At 43.6% G+C, this 18,056-nt stretch overlaps 1 protein-coding gene and 1 long non-coding RNA gene across 4 annotated transcripts; one reads left to right on the top strand and one right to left on the bottom strand.

The window, feature by feature from the left end:
• Positions 1-5,412: 5,412 nt before the first annotated feature.
• Positions 5,413-10,680, bottom strand: LOC143839541 (uncharacterized). Of its 2 annotated transcripts, none has more exons than XR_013231754.1 (3): positions 10,543-10,680; positions 7,787-7,889; positions 5,413-5,551 (listed from the first exon to the last, which is right to left on the bottom strand). It is a non-coding gene; the product is annotated as an uncharacterized LOC143839541 (long non-coding RNA). The 2 variants fall into 2 exon arrangements; XR_013231755.1 differs by lacking the exon at positions 10,543-10,680 and adding an exon at positions 10,202-10,477.
• On the top strand, positions 5,433-17,538 carry SAP18 (Sin3A associated protein 18). 2 transcript variants are annotated; one of them, XM_077341685.1, is made up of 4 exons: positions 5,433-5,531; positions 13,700-13,809; positions 15,259-15,381; positions 16,375-17,538. In XM_077341685.1, exons 1-4 carry the CDS (start codon positions 5,529-5,531, stop codon positions 16,529-16,531), a joined length of 393 nt encoding a protein of 130 aa, XP_077197800.1. In that variant the 5' UTR covers positions 5,433-5,528; the 3' UTR covers positions 16,532-17,538. The 2 variants fall into 2 exon arrangements, with proteins under 2 accessions (XP_077197800.1, XP_077197799.1); XM_077341684.1 differs by lacking the exon at positions 5,433-5,531 and adding an exon at positions 10,627-10,936.
• The last annotated feature ends 518 nt before the right edge of the window (positions 17,539-18,056 follow it).

Here is an 18,056-nt window from a genome sequence, read left to right on the forward strand (position 1 = left end):
TTTTCTCTAGAAGTTACAAAGAAAACTGCTGACATCACAGCTCCTTATGACCCTGCCCCCAATCCTTCTGCAGGTTGCCAAACTTGATCTGGCAACCCAGGGGAACTTATTTATGTAGTCTAGAGACCAATTGTAATCCCAGGAGATTTCTAGGCCCCACCTGGTGACTAGCAACCCTACTAGTGTCAGGTAAGTACCAGAACCTGAGAAGGTGATGATTTTCTCCCAAGAGGGATCACATCCAGGATGAAAAGTGCTTTTGTTAAATTTAAACAAAACTGGATTGATGACAAGTCATATTGAGAACCTTGAGGAACGAGATAACAAAAGCTACCCACAATGAATTACGGTGGGGCTTTCTCAATCAGGGTTTCATGACACCAGGGTTTTTTTTTTATAGCCTTCAAATGGTTTCCTGAATGGATGGGACTTAATTAATTTTTAATATATATTGTAAAATTGGTTAAACAGTTATTGTGATATGACCCTGCTCCCAAAATGGCCAATGATGGGCCTGGAGGGAGTGGGAAGGGGAAAGGCTTCATGTGGGCATGTACATAGCTATTCTTCCCAACCATATTCTGCATGATCGTGCCACTTCTGGGGTTTCTCAAAGCCTGAAGAATGTTTCAAGGGTTTCTCAACAGTAAAAAAAGTTGAGAAAGGCTGCAGTGTGAGATGACATTTAAGAAGCATCCCCGAACAAGAAAACCAGCTATAAACTGACTCTTTAAAAGAATTGAGAAATCAGTGTTATAATGCAATATTTAGATGAGAGTTTATTTTTAAAAAATAACTAGTTCATTGCTAACTACTTTGCCTTATACTTCAACTGCTCTGCATGCCTTCCTAAATGTAAGTCTGATTAGCAGGACTTTTTTGTTTAAATCCACTTCACTTCTTTTTTTCCTCTCTTTTCAAAAACTTACAAACAAAAATCCACCGTTCCAACTGTACAAAGCAGTAAAATGTCACAGTTCTGCTGCAGTAGAAGCTCTTCTGCTAGGAGGGGGAGGGAGGGCTGTGAATCTGTGAGACAGGATGCAGGCTGAATGGCCTCCATTCCTGAAGAGGGTGGTCCAGAAAGGTCAGGGCCGTCCTTGACTGGGTGGTAATGTGAAAGGAAGTTGCCTCAAAGCAGGCTTTCATAACTTTTAGTCTTGGAATGGATTCAGTCAGCTCAGCTCGCAAGTGTTGGTCACTCACGGATTTAGAGGAAAACATTCAGGTTTGTAAGAAAAATTCTCTGGCCAAATATTTACAGTAGAATAACACTATAATGTTTCCTCCCTTTTGAGTCTCGGAGAAACGTATGACTTCCAGTTAGTATTTCAGAATTACTATGTCCACAGAATAGAGGAATTGAACTGTTTTCAAGGAAATATTGCCATGACACAAGACATTCCCATAATTTTTCTATGGTTACTTTTTCTTATCTTAACACCTCTTGCAGTGAAACAACATTACGATTATGGAAACTTACCAGGCATCTGCCACAGTAAATTTTTACAATTGTAATCTTTGTTCACCAAGTAGGGGTCAATTTGAATGAATAAGCCAGGGATTCACAATCTTTTGATCATGGAGTAATCCCTGAGACATTCGTCAGGCTTCAAGAAACCCTGGAATTGATGCCAGCCGGCCACACCTCCCTGCCACGCCCCTGGAAGTCACATGTTGACAGTATGCAGGGCATCACTCATAAAATTCTTGTTAAATAAGAAGTCAGTTTCATTTTTCTGTGTAAAGTACCTTGCCTGTGAAAAACAAAGAAACATTCATCTCAGCTGTCATAAAGCCCACCATGGAAAGCACTGATTCTCCTCAGGGGAAATGATCTGTGTCATGAGACCATTTGTAACACTGGGAGATCTCCAGGCACCACCAGGAGATTGGTAATCCTAGCAATACCTGAGAGTGTATTTTCCCAGGGTTGGAAATGGCTGCCAGGGCAAGGGGAAACCTTGGAAGAAAGGAATCTATGTGCAGGCTGTGCACAGTGCTTACACTTAATCCAGGTGTAGTAGCTCTCAATCTGGGATGCCAGTCTCCAGTTGGGAACTGCGGATTCCCTGTAATTACAGCTCATCTCCAGGCTACAGGGATCAGTTTCCCTGAAGAAATATCTGAATCCCTTTGCTTGAAGAAGAAGAAGAAGAAGAGTTGGTTCTTATATGCCGCTTTTCCCTACCCGAAGGAGGCTCAAAGCGGCTTACAGTCGCCTTCCCATTCTTCTCCCCACAACAGACACCCTGTGGGGTAGGTGAGGCTGAGAGAACCCTGATATCACTGCTCGGTCAGAACAGTTTTATCAGTGCCGTAGCGAGCCCAAGGTCACCCAGCTGGCTGCATGTGGGGGAGTGCAGAATTGAACCTGGCATGCCAGATTAGAAGTCTGCACTCTTAACCACTACACCAAACTGGCTCTTGCAACAGCCTTCCTCTAGCCATTTCTTCCAGTGAGATTCTGAGAAGAAATTCTGGTGGTGGGGGAGGGGGGGTTGGAATAAGAGGAGCCAATGGAGGGAGTGCAGCAGATTTAGCTGTTCCCTCCCATTCCTTTTCCATTATATGTGAATTCAACAAGGCCAATGCAGACCAGACAAATGAGCAGAAAGCTATCCTCAACACTATTTCGCTCCCTTATATATTTGGGAAACAGACTCCTGGGAGGAGACTGTCCAGGGCCCTGTCAGTCCAGGTCCACCCTGATTGGCCCTCTCCCTCCAGTTCCCACCCTCCCTCCTTGCCTGCTAGAAGCCTTGTGGCTGAGGCCTCCATTGTCGCCCACGAGGAGAGAGGCAGCGAAAGGGTTTGCGGCCCGCAGGTACACTCCCTGTGGGCTGCAAAGCCCTGTCACTGCCGGCGGGGGGGGGGGGAGCCATGGCCACCCTCTCATGCCCTCCTACCTGCTGCCTCTTTCAACGCCCATTTTTAAAATGGGCTTTGAAAGTAGTGTATATATGTGTGTGTGTGTATGTATATATATGTGTATGTATGTGTATGTATGTATAAGTATGTATGTATGTATACACACACACACATATATATGATCACCCCCAACAGGAGTAATCCCTCTGGGGCTCTGGAGTAACCCTGCATTTACTAGTAACTCTGGATGAGAATGACTGGAATAAACTATCATCAAAGCATTACAGGGATTTCTAAATTTACTGCCACCACTGAAGATTGGCTAGGTTGGCCAGTTATAAACATCCACCAGCCAAGATGCAGAATCACCATCTGTCTTGGTTCTCAGCCCTCTGTGCCTTGGCCTTTCCATCCCAATGACAGTGATTAGGTTCTCCCGTGCCAAGTTGCCATCAGCTCTAACAAAGCTGGAACCAGACCTTCCTCCTGAAGGAATTTTGCTTATTTGTTTGCTTGGCTTTCTGTCAGCAAAGGACTTGAAAGACTGGACTTCAACAGAATTACACAGAATACTAAGCAAAAGGATTTTATTTATATAGAAGATTTAAATCAGTGTAGCAGAAAACATTTACTTCATCTTTTGTTTCTATATCAGTAGGAAAGCCCATTTTAAAAACTGGCTAGGGGCCCTGGTGCCCCCCCAACTCTCTTAGAGGCCCAGAGGCTGGCAATAGCGGTGAGATTGGCAAGGAGCCTGGAGAGCCTTCCACATAGCAAGTGCTGGGAAGTGGCATGGAGGAGGAGGAGCAGGAGCAAGAAATGGGGAAGGGTCTGCCGTCACCCTACTGGGGGCATGTCCCCCAGTGAGGGCCAATCAGGGGCACATTATAGGAAGGAGCATGCAGTTTTTATGTGGTATGATAGAACTGACCACCCCTCCCACTTGAACCTACCCAAACATCCCAGTTAACTATAGAGGCTTGCTTTGGGTGATCCCACCATCTGAGGCTAGATAGTTGACAGCAAAAGAAAGGGACTTCTTGATTATGACTCTGATCTCCCGATATTCCAATTGCTATCCAGACAGTCAAGATCAGTTCCCTGGAAAACATGGCTGCTTTGGAAAATAGATGTCATGCCCACACCCTCTGTTCTGGCACCAGGGGTTGCTCCAGAGGCAGAGGATCTCCTGGAGGTGCCAGGATATCTGGTTGCCACAGACCAGGAGCTCCCGGCTTTCCTGGAGGATGAGCAGCCTGGTACCAGTCAGGTTGAAACCTAGCCCTTCCATATGAATAAGATATCCACCAGCCGTGAGGACTCACCAGAGGAGCAGCACCAGTGGCCCCAGGCAAAGACCCTGGCAAACCCTGAATGACAGCGTCGACAAAGGAGACCTACCTTGACATCTGTCAGAAGATCAGCATGCCTGTCAGCTCATTGTCAAAGTAGATGGGCTCAGGTGCACCTCCTTCCTCTGACGAGGGTTAGGTCCAACTGCAAGCCCTCTAGCTGAGGGCTGTTCCACCCTGCTCTGTGTATTTCAGGAGGGCCTTTGTGGGTGCAATATGTGCATTCCCTGTCTTCCCAACCAACTCCTTTCTCTGGTTTGTTATGGAGAAACTCTGCCCGACTAATTCCTGATTCCTGACTTCAGCCTGACTCTTGACTACACTCTCAGCTCGACCCGTGGATTTTGATTCCTAATAATGTTTCCAGCTCTAGACCTAGGGGTTGGTCTTCTGATTTCACTCCTGACTTCTGACTATAGTTTGGCTTTGACCATTTATGTCTCTTAACCCGGGTTCGGCTTGACTCTGCTCCCTATCCTGCTTGTTGTGTGAACGGTCTCTTTGGCTCTTGCCTTCCTGTGTTGGCACAACGACCTGGCCAAGTAGGGCTGCACAATAGACACTATGGCATTTTTCCCAGTTCAGGTCCCTCTTCTCCCCAAATTCTGCCCTCCTTAGGCTCTACTCTCAAAATCTCCAACTATTTCCCAACCAGAGCTGGCAACCCTACTCTGAAATGCTGGAATTCCCTCCCCAGATATATCTGTCTGTCATTGTCTTCTTCCAGGGGGTTAAGACTTTAAAACATGTTGTTTGCTATTCGCCCACTAACTCTTACTACCTTCCTCCTTGTATGTTTGGTGTCTTTATATTTTAGTTACTTGTTTTAAATAAATACATTATATATATATATATATATATATTTGTATTTTAAATGCATTTTAAAATATTTGAATATTGACGGCCTTGCATAACCTGATGGCAAGGTGACATATAAATGTATTCAATGAAATGAAAACAATTACCTTCTTTAGAAATACTTATTACCAAAGCATTACTGTCTTTAAAGGTTACTTTGTTCAGTGAGTCATTATTAACATTTATTGTTATTAATCATATTTTTATAGCTCATCTTAAAGCTATGGAATTTAATTACACAAGTCAACTGAATAGTAAGGAACAATTGAATCTTCTCATCCTCTGTCTACATCACAATAGAACTCGCAGAACCAGCTTAGCCAGTGAAATCTGCACACTGGAAATACTGCTGGTGGTATGATGGAGCTGCAAGGTTATTTACCTTAAAAAAGGGAAACCGCCCAGCAATCCAGCTTTTCCTGCTTCCTAAAAGCCACAGAAGTGAATATGGTAGGTGAATTCTTGCACACCTGAAAAAATTCAAAACACTGTATTTAATTGTGATGAATATTTCCATAGGCAAATCGTCCTTTTAACCTCTTTCCAATAAGGATTACTTTCATTTGTTCAATGGTAAAATGAATGGGAGGGGAGGGGGGATATTTATATTTAAATGGTCTTCCTGACAATTCTGCATTGTGATGTTTTCCCCATACAGGCCCATTGAAGCAACGTTTTCTTTTGTCTTCCCCCATTCTGCCACTTTCTGCTTATTTTTTTTAATGATGTTTTGAAGGAAGTTGATCAAAGTGCGCATTCTTGTGAATTTGAACTTGGCTGCCAAGAATGCAAGTGATTCATCAGCCTATGAGGGGAAAGATTGGAAATTCATTTCCTGTGCCTCCCCTTTAAATATGCAGTTACTACTCAAAACAAGCAACCCCCCTTCTTTATACTATGAACATACTGTGCTCTTAATTGCATGACAAATAAGATTCTTAAAATGCTTTCCAAGATCTGTTCTTAAAACAACTGTAATATTGTTATTTGAGGGATCAGCATTGAGTAGATGCATATTAGGAGCCTGTGAACGAACAAACTGAAATGTTCTGGCCTCAAATCCACCTGGCAGGGTTACCTGCCAGGAGGAAGATTGGCCAAATTCCTTACACTAAAACTAGTCTTTAAGGTGCCACAAAACTCACGGTAGTTTTTTGGCAATGCAATATGAAAGACCTTACTCCTTTCAAAGATAACGTAGAACACTTTAGGTATGTTCTGTGTATCATTTAGGGAGGAAAGAAAAATAAAATAACAGGGTCTTCTGACAAAATGCCTCAATTTGAAGTTGAAAGCATTTCTTTAGATATGGGAACAGACTTGAGTGCCATCTAGCTAATCCTCAATGTATTTCAGATCAGAATCAAATGAAAGGAAATTCTGTTGCATGATTTACCAGGAAAACACGTTAAGGATATTTTGCTGAAGAAAGCCCTTCCTGGGAGTATCGTAGTGCTACTGCTGTGATGTAGTGTTTTAGCAGTTTGCAGATGTTGTATTTACAACATAGCTATTATTTTCAGATTACTTTTTAAATATTTAGTTATTTATTATTTAATTTAGGGATTTATATGCCGCCCCTCCTGCAATACCGTCTCGGGGCAATTTACACATATTATTAAAATATAATAAAACCAATACAAATTAATAGCTATGCAAAACATGTTAACATTATAAAATTTGCAAATCTGCAATTAATCACTATTGCACCAGCTTTTACTGATAGCGATTTATAACCAGACTAGTTTCAAAGCCCATTTGTAAAAGGGAGAAGGGCTTTGAAAGGGGAGAAGGGGTTAAGTGAAGGGATAGAGCCCCCCCCCCCCCCGCCAGCTTACCTGAGCGAGGTGTCCTGCGTAGTTCTGGAGGTCGTCGCGGGAAGGGTGGAGAGTAGTGGGGTGGGTCTGGGCCGCAGCAGCGTGGGCCCGTCTCTGGTGGCCAGGGGCAGCATTTTAGAGATTTATCATGGACTGGCCCCGCCTTTTCTCCTCCCGCTTACCCCTTAGCATTTTATTAATACTGGTTACAGATGGTTACAGATGTTGGACCAAGGAGGAATCAGACGGGGGAACAGAAGGACAGTAGGGGTGGGAGGGAGACTCAAGATTTAATTGGATTGATGTTAACTGGCTGTCTTCAGCCATAGGCCTGAGGTTTAAAAGCACTCTAAGCTATTGCACAATAAAGGTAGGGTCACTCCGGATCAATCCTGCTTGTTGCAGAAGGAAAATTTAAATTGCCCAAAATTAAAACGGAAATCGCATTCTGTGTAGACGGCAGGGACTGAATCGATCAGGGATTGGAATAAAAGCTCTGTACAGTTTACACCCAGGTTCAAGGGCAGGCCAGTGTAGAATGAGTTACAGTGTTTCATGTTGCTTTTGCAATATAATTACTAGATATTATAATACAGGTTATTATCCTGCTCTGGATAGACCATGCTAGCCAGATCTCATCAGGTAGTGCAAGGTAAGCAGGGTCATCCCTGGTTAGTATTTGAACAGGAGATCATGAAAGAATGCTAGGATTGCTCTGCTGAGGCAGACAATGCCAGAAGCATAGGTTCGACAAAGTTTAAAGGGTGCTACAGTTGGCTTTGGTTCTTGTTGGTAAACGGTACTCCCTTCCTCTATTCTGCTCTGTTTTCTGTGAAACTTGGGTAATGGTGGTAAATAGGGTGCAAATTTCACTTAAAGACAGTTCACCTCAAGCAGGTCAAGTACAGGTGTGGCTGCATCTCTTTGGGTGTTTCAGTTCTTCTAAAGGTTGCCAAAGTTCCAAGCTGCTCAATTTGCATTTTGGATAGACCTAGCAAAAGTGCAAAAGGAGATGGGATTAGAGCCGAACAGTCTTTGTCACAGTTACATGAAAAGCAAAAAATCAACCTGTCCATCTTACTATATCACTGCATTTCTGTGCACTATCAAAAATACTCAAGAATTATTCTTCTGAAGTTGAGTTTTGTTACACACCCTCATAACTTTAAAATTCCACGCATTAAAACTCAGCTTTGATCACATTCAAATTCTCTAATAATATGAGCATCTTTTATTTTTATTAAGAGACATACAGTCTCAATAAATTCTAACAGATATGGAAAACCACTTTCAAGTATCATTTTCTTGAAAAATGATACGAGGCTATTTTCTTTTTGTATATATATTTTATCGAGACTGTATGTCTCTTGGTAAAAATACTAGAGATTATGTAGATATAATTAGATGCATTCAGGGATGGTATTTTGGTACAGGAAATCTTAAAAGCTATATGCACGTGCAAGCTCCTTGTGTTGTCCCCAACTATTTTAACAACCCTTGAGAAAGAATGCAGCTAGAAACATGCTGGGACAAACATCTTTTGGGTGTATTTTTTAATGACAGCTGGTTTTGTCCTCATCAGTATATTGCGCAGTCTACTAAACAACAGATTTCCTGGCACAGTGTTTCCTGCATGGATGCGGAATTGTCTTAGACTTAAGAATGTAATCACAATAGACTTTTCCTTTGCTTCAGTTTATGATAGTTGATTTCCCAAAAATGATAGCTGATCCAGAGGAATTACTGGCTCAACTTTGGTGGAAGAGGCCAAACTGTGACATTATATGAAAGCAGCAAATCCACTTCTCAATAGGCACATGAACATAAAATGGATCAAATAAAACATACTACCACAATCAGTAATACTGCATATTGACAGAGTGCATTTCAAGTCTTCAGAGCATGTTACCCTCCAGCTAATTCACACAAGATAGTAAAGCATGCTATACTGCTTTTAATGGGAAGGCAGGGACTTTCCGTACACTGCTCAAACAATTATAGTGGGGCCAGTATCACTTTAAAGACTACCAGGTGTAATTTCAGCATACACTATGTTTGCCAGCTCTGGGTTGGGAAATTCCTGGAGATGCTAGGGGTGGAACTTGGAGCAGGTGGGGTTTGAGGCAGGGAGGGACCTCAGTGTTGTATAATGCTATGGAGTTTTGATTTCATTATTTATTATTTTGTTAACTATATTTGTATACTGTCCCCCCCCTGAGGCTCAGGGTGGTTCACATGGAACATAAACAGTACATGGAACTTTGTTTCCACATCCTTAACACGCGGCGCCGCGGACTAAATAATTCGTTAAGCCCTCAGGCAGAGGGCTTTGTCCGTGATGAGGAAGGGGCCTGATTGGCCCCTTCCTCCTGACAGACCATGCCTCTCGCAGCATCAGGCCGTTGGGCAGGGAGCCCCCGGCAGCCACGCTTCGCGCGGCTGCGGGGGTTCCGTGGTCTAGCGCCCGCTGCATTTAGCTGCAGTGGGCTTGATTACTAGTGAAATATAAATGGACTACAGCAATAATAATAATAATAATAACAGTGGCAACCATAACCGAAGGTAACATTCTAATCAGAGTAACGGCTTGAACAGGTTCATGGTTCAGATCGGGCGTATGGATTCCTGGGAGGGAGGTTCAGGGCCCCTGTTGTTGATTCCAGTCTGCCTCAACCAAATGCCTGGCGGAAGAGCTCCCTTTTGCGGACCCTGCGGAACTGTTTTAGTTCCATCAGGGCCCTGATCTCCTCCAAAGCTACTATTTTCTCCAAGGGAACAGAATCTCTTTAACCCACTCTGTGGGTGCTAATCTGCTCATGGTACCTGGCCCCAGGGAAGCACACCTGGCCTCGATCCAGGCCTTTTCAATCCTGGCCTCAACCTGGTGGATTGAGCTCTTGGAAGAGCTGAGGGCCCTGACAGAGCTAAGTTCTGTAAAGTTCTGCTTACAAAATGGGAGTTCTTCCACCAGGTTGAGGGCAGGATCAGGAACAACCAGGGCCTCTCCTCTGGCTAACAGGATACCATCTTGTGAGCCACACTCTGTGATGACTGATTGCAAATAGTGGAGGAATGGGTACTATCCTGCTGCTTCTTGTATTTTATGCTTATTAAAGGGTTTATGATTGGTTTTATTGGGGTTTTTATCCGTTTTATGTAACCCACCATGAGTCCACGGAGAGTGGTGGGATAGAAATCAAAATATTAAATAAACTGGAGACGACCTCTCATTCCAGGGGATCCCCAGGTCTCATCTGGGGACTTACATCGCTAGCACACAATACTTGAATACATAGTACCCACCCTAAACTACTAAACTTGTATTTTGGCAGCAGGCGCTACATATCTGATGAAGTGAGCCCTGGTTCAGGTTGGAACGACTTGATCTTTTATTAATTTTGTTTGAACCCGCTAAACAAAGCGGCTCCCTGGGATTAGCGAAGGCAGCTGCGGGAAACGCTGGGAAGCGTCTGTGGATGCGCCACCGGACGGGAGCAGGGATCCCAGAGACACACTTAAACACGCGTGTACACATCACGTGAGGATTCTAATCTTCAACAGGGGTCCCTTTTCAGCATCCCTCCGCAGGGCCGCGATTCCTTGTTCCCCACTTATGAGAGGCGGGGTGGGGCATTCCCCCTCACTTTGCCAGACGCTCTCCACATCTTGCGAGAATTGCGCCCTCAGTCTCGCGAGAGAACCGTCTTGCGGCGAAGGCGGCCCGCTCAGCAACCCGCTAAACCGACCGCGATGGGCGCCGCCATCTTGTTTCAGCCAGAATAGGGACTCGTCGGGGTGGGCGGAGGGTCCGCGAGCGGCGGCAGCAGCAGCAGCAGCGTCGGTGGGGCTGAAGGAAGGGCCGGGCGCTGGAAGGCCAGCCCTGCGCAGAGTCCCTCCCTCGGCTTCTCCTCGTAGCTTTGCCCGATTGCGGCGTCCTCGCGGCGAGCGGGGCCAGCGGGCGGGAAGATGGCGGTGGAGTCTCGCGTTACTCAGGAGGAGATTAAGAAAGAGCCGGAGAAGCCCATCGACCGGGAGAAGGTATGGGGGACGGGGACAGTAGGAGCGCTTTGCACCTCAAGCCGCCGCCGCCGCCGCAGCACAGGCGGGCTTGTCGACGCGCGGCGCTTCTCTGCTCATCGGTTGATTATTTTTTAAAGGATTTTTCCGCCGTTGGTGGATGACCGTTGAAGGTAGGAACGGACTACATTAAACCAGGGGTAGTCAACCTGTGGTCCTCCAGATGTTCATAGACTACAATTCCCATGAGCCCCTGCCAGCTTTTGCTGGCAGGGGCTCATGGGAATTGTAGTCCATGAACGTCTGGAGGACCACAGGTTGACTACCCCTGCATTAAACAATGCAGCTTTTGGCAACTCTGGTGTACCTCCAGGGCAACAGGCGAGGAACACGTGCGGGTGTGTGCGGCCTCGCTCAGCCCCCGCCCTTTAAGGATGCCTCTTAGCTGAACCAAAGCAAACATCTCTTTCGTGGTATTTGGGCTTTGTGTTTTTAAGCTGTACCGTTTGCAAAAGTTAGGTGTGTGCCTAGATAAGACGTGTCAAGGACCCCCACAATGGTGCTAGTTTGGGGGGAATGGGCTGGGGATCATGCATAAAGCCTCTGCTTGGCGTGTGGGTCCCAGGTTGAATTCCCTGCGGCTCCTGTTAAAAGGAGCAAGCAGTAGGGGATGTGAAGGACTTGTGCTGGTGAGCTGCTGCCAGTCGGAGTAGACAATACTGGAAAAAGTAAATCCCAGATTTACACAGATCCTTTGCTTTTTTAATACAGAACTTCACCAAATCCAGTATGAAATCACATGCTGAAGGCAGGATTGCGGACTGGATCATAAAAACAAAACAAAAACACAAATCTGACACTTAAGGGTACAACAACTGAAAAACATACGTCTGAGGCATGGGTAGTTGTGATTTCATATGATTCTCACCTGCCTCTGTAAATAAAACTACGGTCATAGTGTAGAACATGTTTTAGTCTAAGCACCACAAAAATCACATACACACCGCTTTGTGCTGTTGCAATGGTGCAGAACCTTAGTGCTGAAGCATGAATCTGATCCACTGCTTTGTGGCAGGGCCACGAAACAAGACGTTGGTTTCTGAGCATGGATCCTCATGCATCCTCAGGACTTGTGTTGGGTCACCCCAAATTCACCATCAGATCCACATATCATATTCATCGTCACAAACTGTATTAAAAAATCACAGATCCACTGCTTTGTGGGGCTATGGGGATGCAAAACTGGTTTCTAAAACATTACTGTCAGATCACATATAATATCCATTGGTCCAGATTGCAACACAAAAATCTCAAATCCACTGCTTTGCAGCACTGTCGCAGCACAAAAAGTTGGTACCAAAGCATGGATTTGCAGGAATGTTGAATTGCTTTACCCCAAATTAATCATCAGATCACATATGTCCACAGCCACAGCTGGTACCAGAAAAAAACTATCTTCACCACAGGTCAAAAACATGATTCCAAAGCACATATCAGGGATCCTCAGGATGGCAATCCTCACCATCAAATCACCTATCAAATTCATAGCCACAGGGTAACCAGAAAAATAAAGAAATCACTGCTTTGTGGTGCTGCAGTGATGCAAAAATGGTTAGGTGTGCGGACTTCTAATCTGGCATGCGAGGTTCGATTCTGCGCTCCCCCACATGCAACCAGCTGGGTGACATTGGGCTCGCCATGCCACTGATAAAATTGTTCTGACCAAGTGGTAATATCAGGGCTCTCTCAGCCTCACCCACCCCACAGGGTGTCTGTTGTGGGGAGAGGAATGGGAAGACAAATGTAAGCCCCTTTGAGCCTCCTTCGGGTAGGGAAAAGTGGCATATAAGAACCAACTGTTCTTCTTCTACCTTCGAAGCACAGATCATTATGAATCCTCAAGGACTCTTCTATCAGGTCACCCCATGTTGTCCATGGCTTAACCTGCAAGATAAAACCTCTGCTGTACCACCTGCATTGCTCGAGGAGTGCTATAAAAATAGTTCAAAAGCAGAGAGAATTTGTATATGCGAATGTGGGGAATTGGGAGTCCATTGGGCATGTTCTTTTCAGATGTTCACTTTATGTGGAGTTCACAATAAGATCATCTTTCCCCAGATTCCTAATGTAAGGAAGGAAAAATTAAGAGCCACTTTTTGTTTCCAAACAGGTAGCCAAATATTGTGCCATAATATGTGTGCTGAAATCTATAAATATTGTCATAACATATAATCTGATAGTGAGTTTGGGGTGACCCAATACAAAAATCATGATTTTTGTGGTGCTGCCTATAGGCTAAGACATGATCTACATTATGACCATGGTTTTATTTTGTTAATTCTTGAGAATCTGTTTAAAATCAACTAGATCTGACTTTTACCCAATATTGACTTTTATGGGCCAAGTGTCTGATTCCGTATAAGGTAGCCTCATGGATCCCATAATGGGAAGGATAATACTGTCGCTTGTTTCATTAATGAAGTGTTCAGTAATGATTTACTTTGTGCTTGTGGGGCGAGTTTGAGTATCTGTAGGGTAAGGTTGGTAATGGGAGAGACATAAGAGAGATGGGGAATTCAGAGATGCAGTGTATGTTGTTCATATACTGAAGTAGGCCTGTTGTAATGTTTCCATGTTGAATGCAAGGGAGATTCTTAAGACTACACCTGAGTGGCTACTGGACATGTGGCATGACATGTTGCTGGAAGGGACAGTGCTGCAATGTGGTTATGCTTTTGGCCTTTTATTCTGTGGATGGATTAATTTATCCCCTTTGCTTTGCAGACCTGCCCTCTCTTACTAAGGGTCTTCACCACCAACAATGGGCGGCACCACCGCATGGATGAGTTTGCCCGAGGAAATGTACCATCCAGTGAGCTTCAGATCTATACCTGGTGAGTGGCAGCTAGCTGTCAGTCTGGCTCCCAGAGCTTTGCTTTCGGCATTATGGCAGTCTTCAAGCAAAGGTTGGATACACACTTTTCTTGGATGCTTTAGGATGCTTAGGGCTGATCCTGCGTTGAGCAGGGGGTTGGACTAAATGGCCTGTATGGCCCCTTCCAACTCTATGATTCTATGATTATGGATTATTGATGACAGACCAAAGAGGGCTGTTGTATTTTTGTCTGATGGATGACACTCTGAGCTTCTGATATATGACTGAAGAGCAGAACATCCATCCAACATCCATTTTGTTGACATCCTGCATGCTGAAGGCATAGAGCCTATGTTCACAGAAAAAGATAATGGGAAAAGAGCATGAAGGTACCTGACTGATGTAACTCCATAGGGTTATTATGAAATTATTATGATTTATTGTATGGTGTGTGTAGTTTAGTCAGGAGATCATAGCATTGGTCTGGCATTTATTTTTTCTATACTAGCTGTTTTCTTAAGGTTGCTCCCTTTTTCCATGGACAAAAATTCTGTTCACTTCCATATTATCTATCTTGGGAGACATCAGGAATAGCAGTACAGTTTGACTCTCAGCCTTAACTGGGGCTCTGCTTCCAAGTTTGTCACAGAACAGTCAATATGCATGAAATACATTGCTTATTTGGTATGTGTCTTTGAATGTTATAAACTGATTGGATTACTTTGAAATTTGGGCAGTGAGCCAGTATCATATTGTGGTTAAGAGTGTCAGAGTAGTTTCTGAAAGACCCAGGTTTGAATCTCCATTTGTGTCATGGAAACTTGCTGGGTGACCTTAAGCCAGACATTCTCTCAGCCAAACCTACCTCATAGGATTGTTGTAAAGATGAAATGGAGCTGAGGAGAATGATGCATGCTGCTTTCGGTCTCCATTGGGAGAGAAAGCAGGGTAAAAATTGGGTTTTATTGTAAATTTTATCATGATTGTAAGCCACCACGAGCTAGCCTGGCTGAGAGCGGTGGCCAATACATCACAACATAAATAAAATAAGTAAATGAACTAAATAAGATACCTAAAGAAACTTTACATCATGCTCAAGTTCTTTGAAGCAGTTGACTTCTATTTTGTCCCTTACTATTTCTCTGCTTTTTGCACGTCCTTATAATATGCATGGGCAAACAGCAGCTTGGGAATATGGTGTAGTGAAAAGGGTCAAGTGCATATTAAAAAATGGGCCAAAGTTCTGTAGTGTGGTTGGAGCTATAGTTTTGTGTCCCACATGAAACCAACTCTGACGAGGCTGACTGAAGAAATTCAATACAATTTTCTCTTTCTTGTTCTCTTGAGAGCCTTAATAATTGAATATAATTTGGAGAATCCTGTGTGCTACCTTGAGTTCCTTGGAGAATGGTGCTAGGGTGTTGCTGTGCTAATTTACAATATGGATTGCTCAATTTGTCCTCCCCAGGATGGATGCAACTCTAAAAGAACTGACCAGTTTAGTGAAAGAAGTCTATCCAGAAGCACGAAAGAAGGGCACACATTTCAACTTTGCAATTGTTTTCACGGATCTTAAAAGGCCCGGTTACAGGTAATAATAGAGCCAGTGGTGGCAACAAGTTTTAGCTGTTTTCATCCAGGCTCACTTCTGATATCTGCAGACAGGAATAATCTTTGGAAGCAGAGCTGGGGAAGGCTTTTGCTTGAGACCATAGACTGTTGCTGTCTGTCAGTGGACTAGGTGAACAGTGGATGTCCCCATGCCAGTGCTGTTCTTGGTTCCCGTCTACATAGGGGTACAAATGGGGAGTTTAAAAGGAAATAAAGGAAGACAGGAAAGCTATACAATTCTGAAGAGGAAATACTGATGCTCTGTAGACCATGTCAGAAGCAGCTTGATAGGCTTTTAAAATAGGATTTGAAGTGACTAAACTTCAATGGGGTATTTCTCCAATTCTGTGCAGATTTTAGAATCTTCGTTGTGGTCAGATCAGTGGTGTGGGATCTTGTTTCCTGTTGGTGAATTGGACTTTTATGTGAGTGCGGATAGATGAGCATTTTGCGTCTATGCATCCTAGGTCAGGAGACAAGGTGCAGCAGAATAACTCAGGTGGAAAGATTGAGTCACTTGAGTGGTGGACCAACTCAGGCTGGTTTGACAAAGGCTGAACAGCAGCTTGATGAAATTTCCTGGGTCTCTTTTTGAAATACTGGAGAAAGTTGTACTGTAAAGGAATCTGTCAAACCTGAATCATTGCTTCAGATCATGGATCTGAGGGATCTCTGGAGGCTTCAGACATAAGGTCTTCTTTAATCAATGAGCTCTCTAGAGCTCCCATGTCAAGAACATCTAAGGAATGTCCTGCTAGCTTTGATGTCAAACTGGATCTTTTATCCAAGCCTTTGGCAATCATCAGATCTTTTGGAAGTTCACAAATATAGGGATTAGGGGCAGTCTCTTACATAACAGGGCATATTTCTCATCCAATATCTTTATGTTCAAGCTGAACACAGTTTTTAATAAGATCTTCAGATACTTTATTTTCTGGAGGCAAATTATTGTACATCTTGCTTTCTCCCACAGGGTGAAGGAGATTGGCAGTACAATGTCGGGAAGAAAGGGCACAGACGATTCCATGACCCTGCAGTCTCAGAAATTCCAGATAGGTGACTACTTGGACATAGCAATCACACCTCCAAATCGAGCACCACCTCCATCAGGTCGCATGAGGCCTTACTAATATTTTGGTTTCTTCCACTGACCATACCATTTGCATGACTACAGGTTGATTTGGAGAAGAATTTTTTAAAATGCAGAGCAAGAATGCTAGACATCTCCTTAAATCCTGGAAATACCAATTTTTTAAAAAAAACTATGTTTAGAACAGCATTCTTTGAACTGCTTGGATAAATTTCCTTTCTCCAGTTAATCTGAAAACAGGCCTTTCCAGTGTTTCCAAAGTACATGAAGTGTGGCTTGAGCAACACAGGGAGTCTTGGGGGGGGGGGGGGGGATTTTGATATTCTTTTGTTAAAGGGCAAATTTGTTGTAATGCCACCCATTAATGTATGAGCATGGGTAATAAAGTGTGTTTGATGTATTTCAAGAAAACCGGTGTTGAAATTTGCTTTGAAGGAAACTAGGATGTGATGCTAAAACACGCTTTAGTCACCATGAGGAGGTATAAGTGGAGAAGAATGTGGTCTGTTGTAACTGAAAAAAAATTAGACATTGTGTGATGAACAACATTCCATGGATGCTTACATCTGTTCGGTTATCAGTCCACAAGGCTACCGGGGTGGTTGGGATGAACTGCATTTTTCTTTGCTTCCGAAGAATATTGGGTGTGGGTGCTGGCACAATACTGAACACAAGCCCTGGGGCAGATATATTAAATGCATTCAAGAATTTTACACCATTACTACATACAACCAGATTATTTCAATCTAGCTCTGTTCATACTTTTCAAAGCAATCTATACATGATTCTTACACAAGAATGAAGATCAGATGCAGGTTTCCTTGGAATCAGTCATGTGGATAAATACCATCTGTGGCCAGATTCACATCCTGTTATCCCTACAGTTCCTGGTACATCGAATGATACACAAAGCAGATTTTTCTGTTTACCATTGTCTTTAATTGGATCAGGACAATTCTGTGGAAGTAATCTTCGATGATAGGTAAGGATTTATAGGTTATATTCAGTTGGGTGAATGAGAATTCAAATAAAATCTTGCATTAAGAATTGTTTGTTTCAAATGTCCATTAATTGCTAAGCCTAAATCTGTATAGCTTTAGCAGCATTTTTGAATTTGAGAGCACCATGTGCTGAAGTCTTAAGTGCTCTAGTTAGCTCCCCTGTCTATGGATTGAAGAACTATATATTCTGTCCCTACCCTTTGCCTTCTCTTGCTGCATGCTCAACTATAAATCTTGGTTTGCTCAGAATAAATCGCATCTGCTTTAAATGAAACAGCCATTTCCTTAAATTAGTTTCTTTAAAATGTTTTATGTGCAGAGTACGCCAGTGTTCATAAGGCGAAAGTCTCCTGTGGTTATTGTTTAATGAGACGAGTTATTTCTTATGATGGCAAATGGGTTATTTGAAGACGTGTCTTGAAAATAAATAGGGTGCTTTGTAGCATAAAAATCATGTTTCTTGATGGTGACAGCAAGGACACAACCTGCTAAAAGCAAAATGAGGAGCAGGGTGTACGGCTGCCTTCTCGCCTTTGTCTAGACATTACAGCAGATGAGGTAGTT

This window comes from Paroedura picta, chromosome 6 (genome assembly GCF_049243985.1).
Source record: "Paroedura picta isolate Pp20150507F chromosome 6, Ppicta_v3.0, whole genome shotgun sequence".
NCBI classification, from domain to species: Eukaryota; Metazoa; Chordata; class Lepidosauria; order Squamata; family Gekkonidae; genus Paroedura; species Paroedura picta.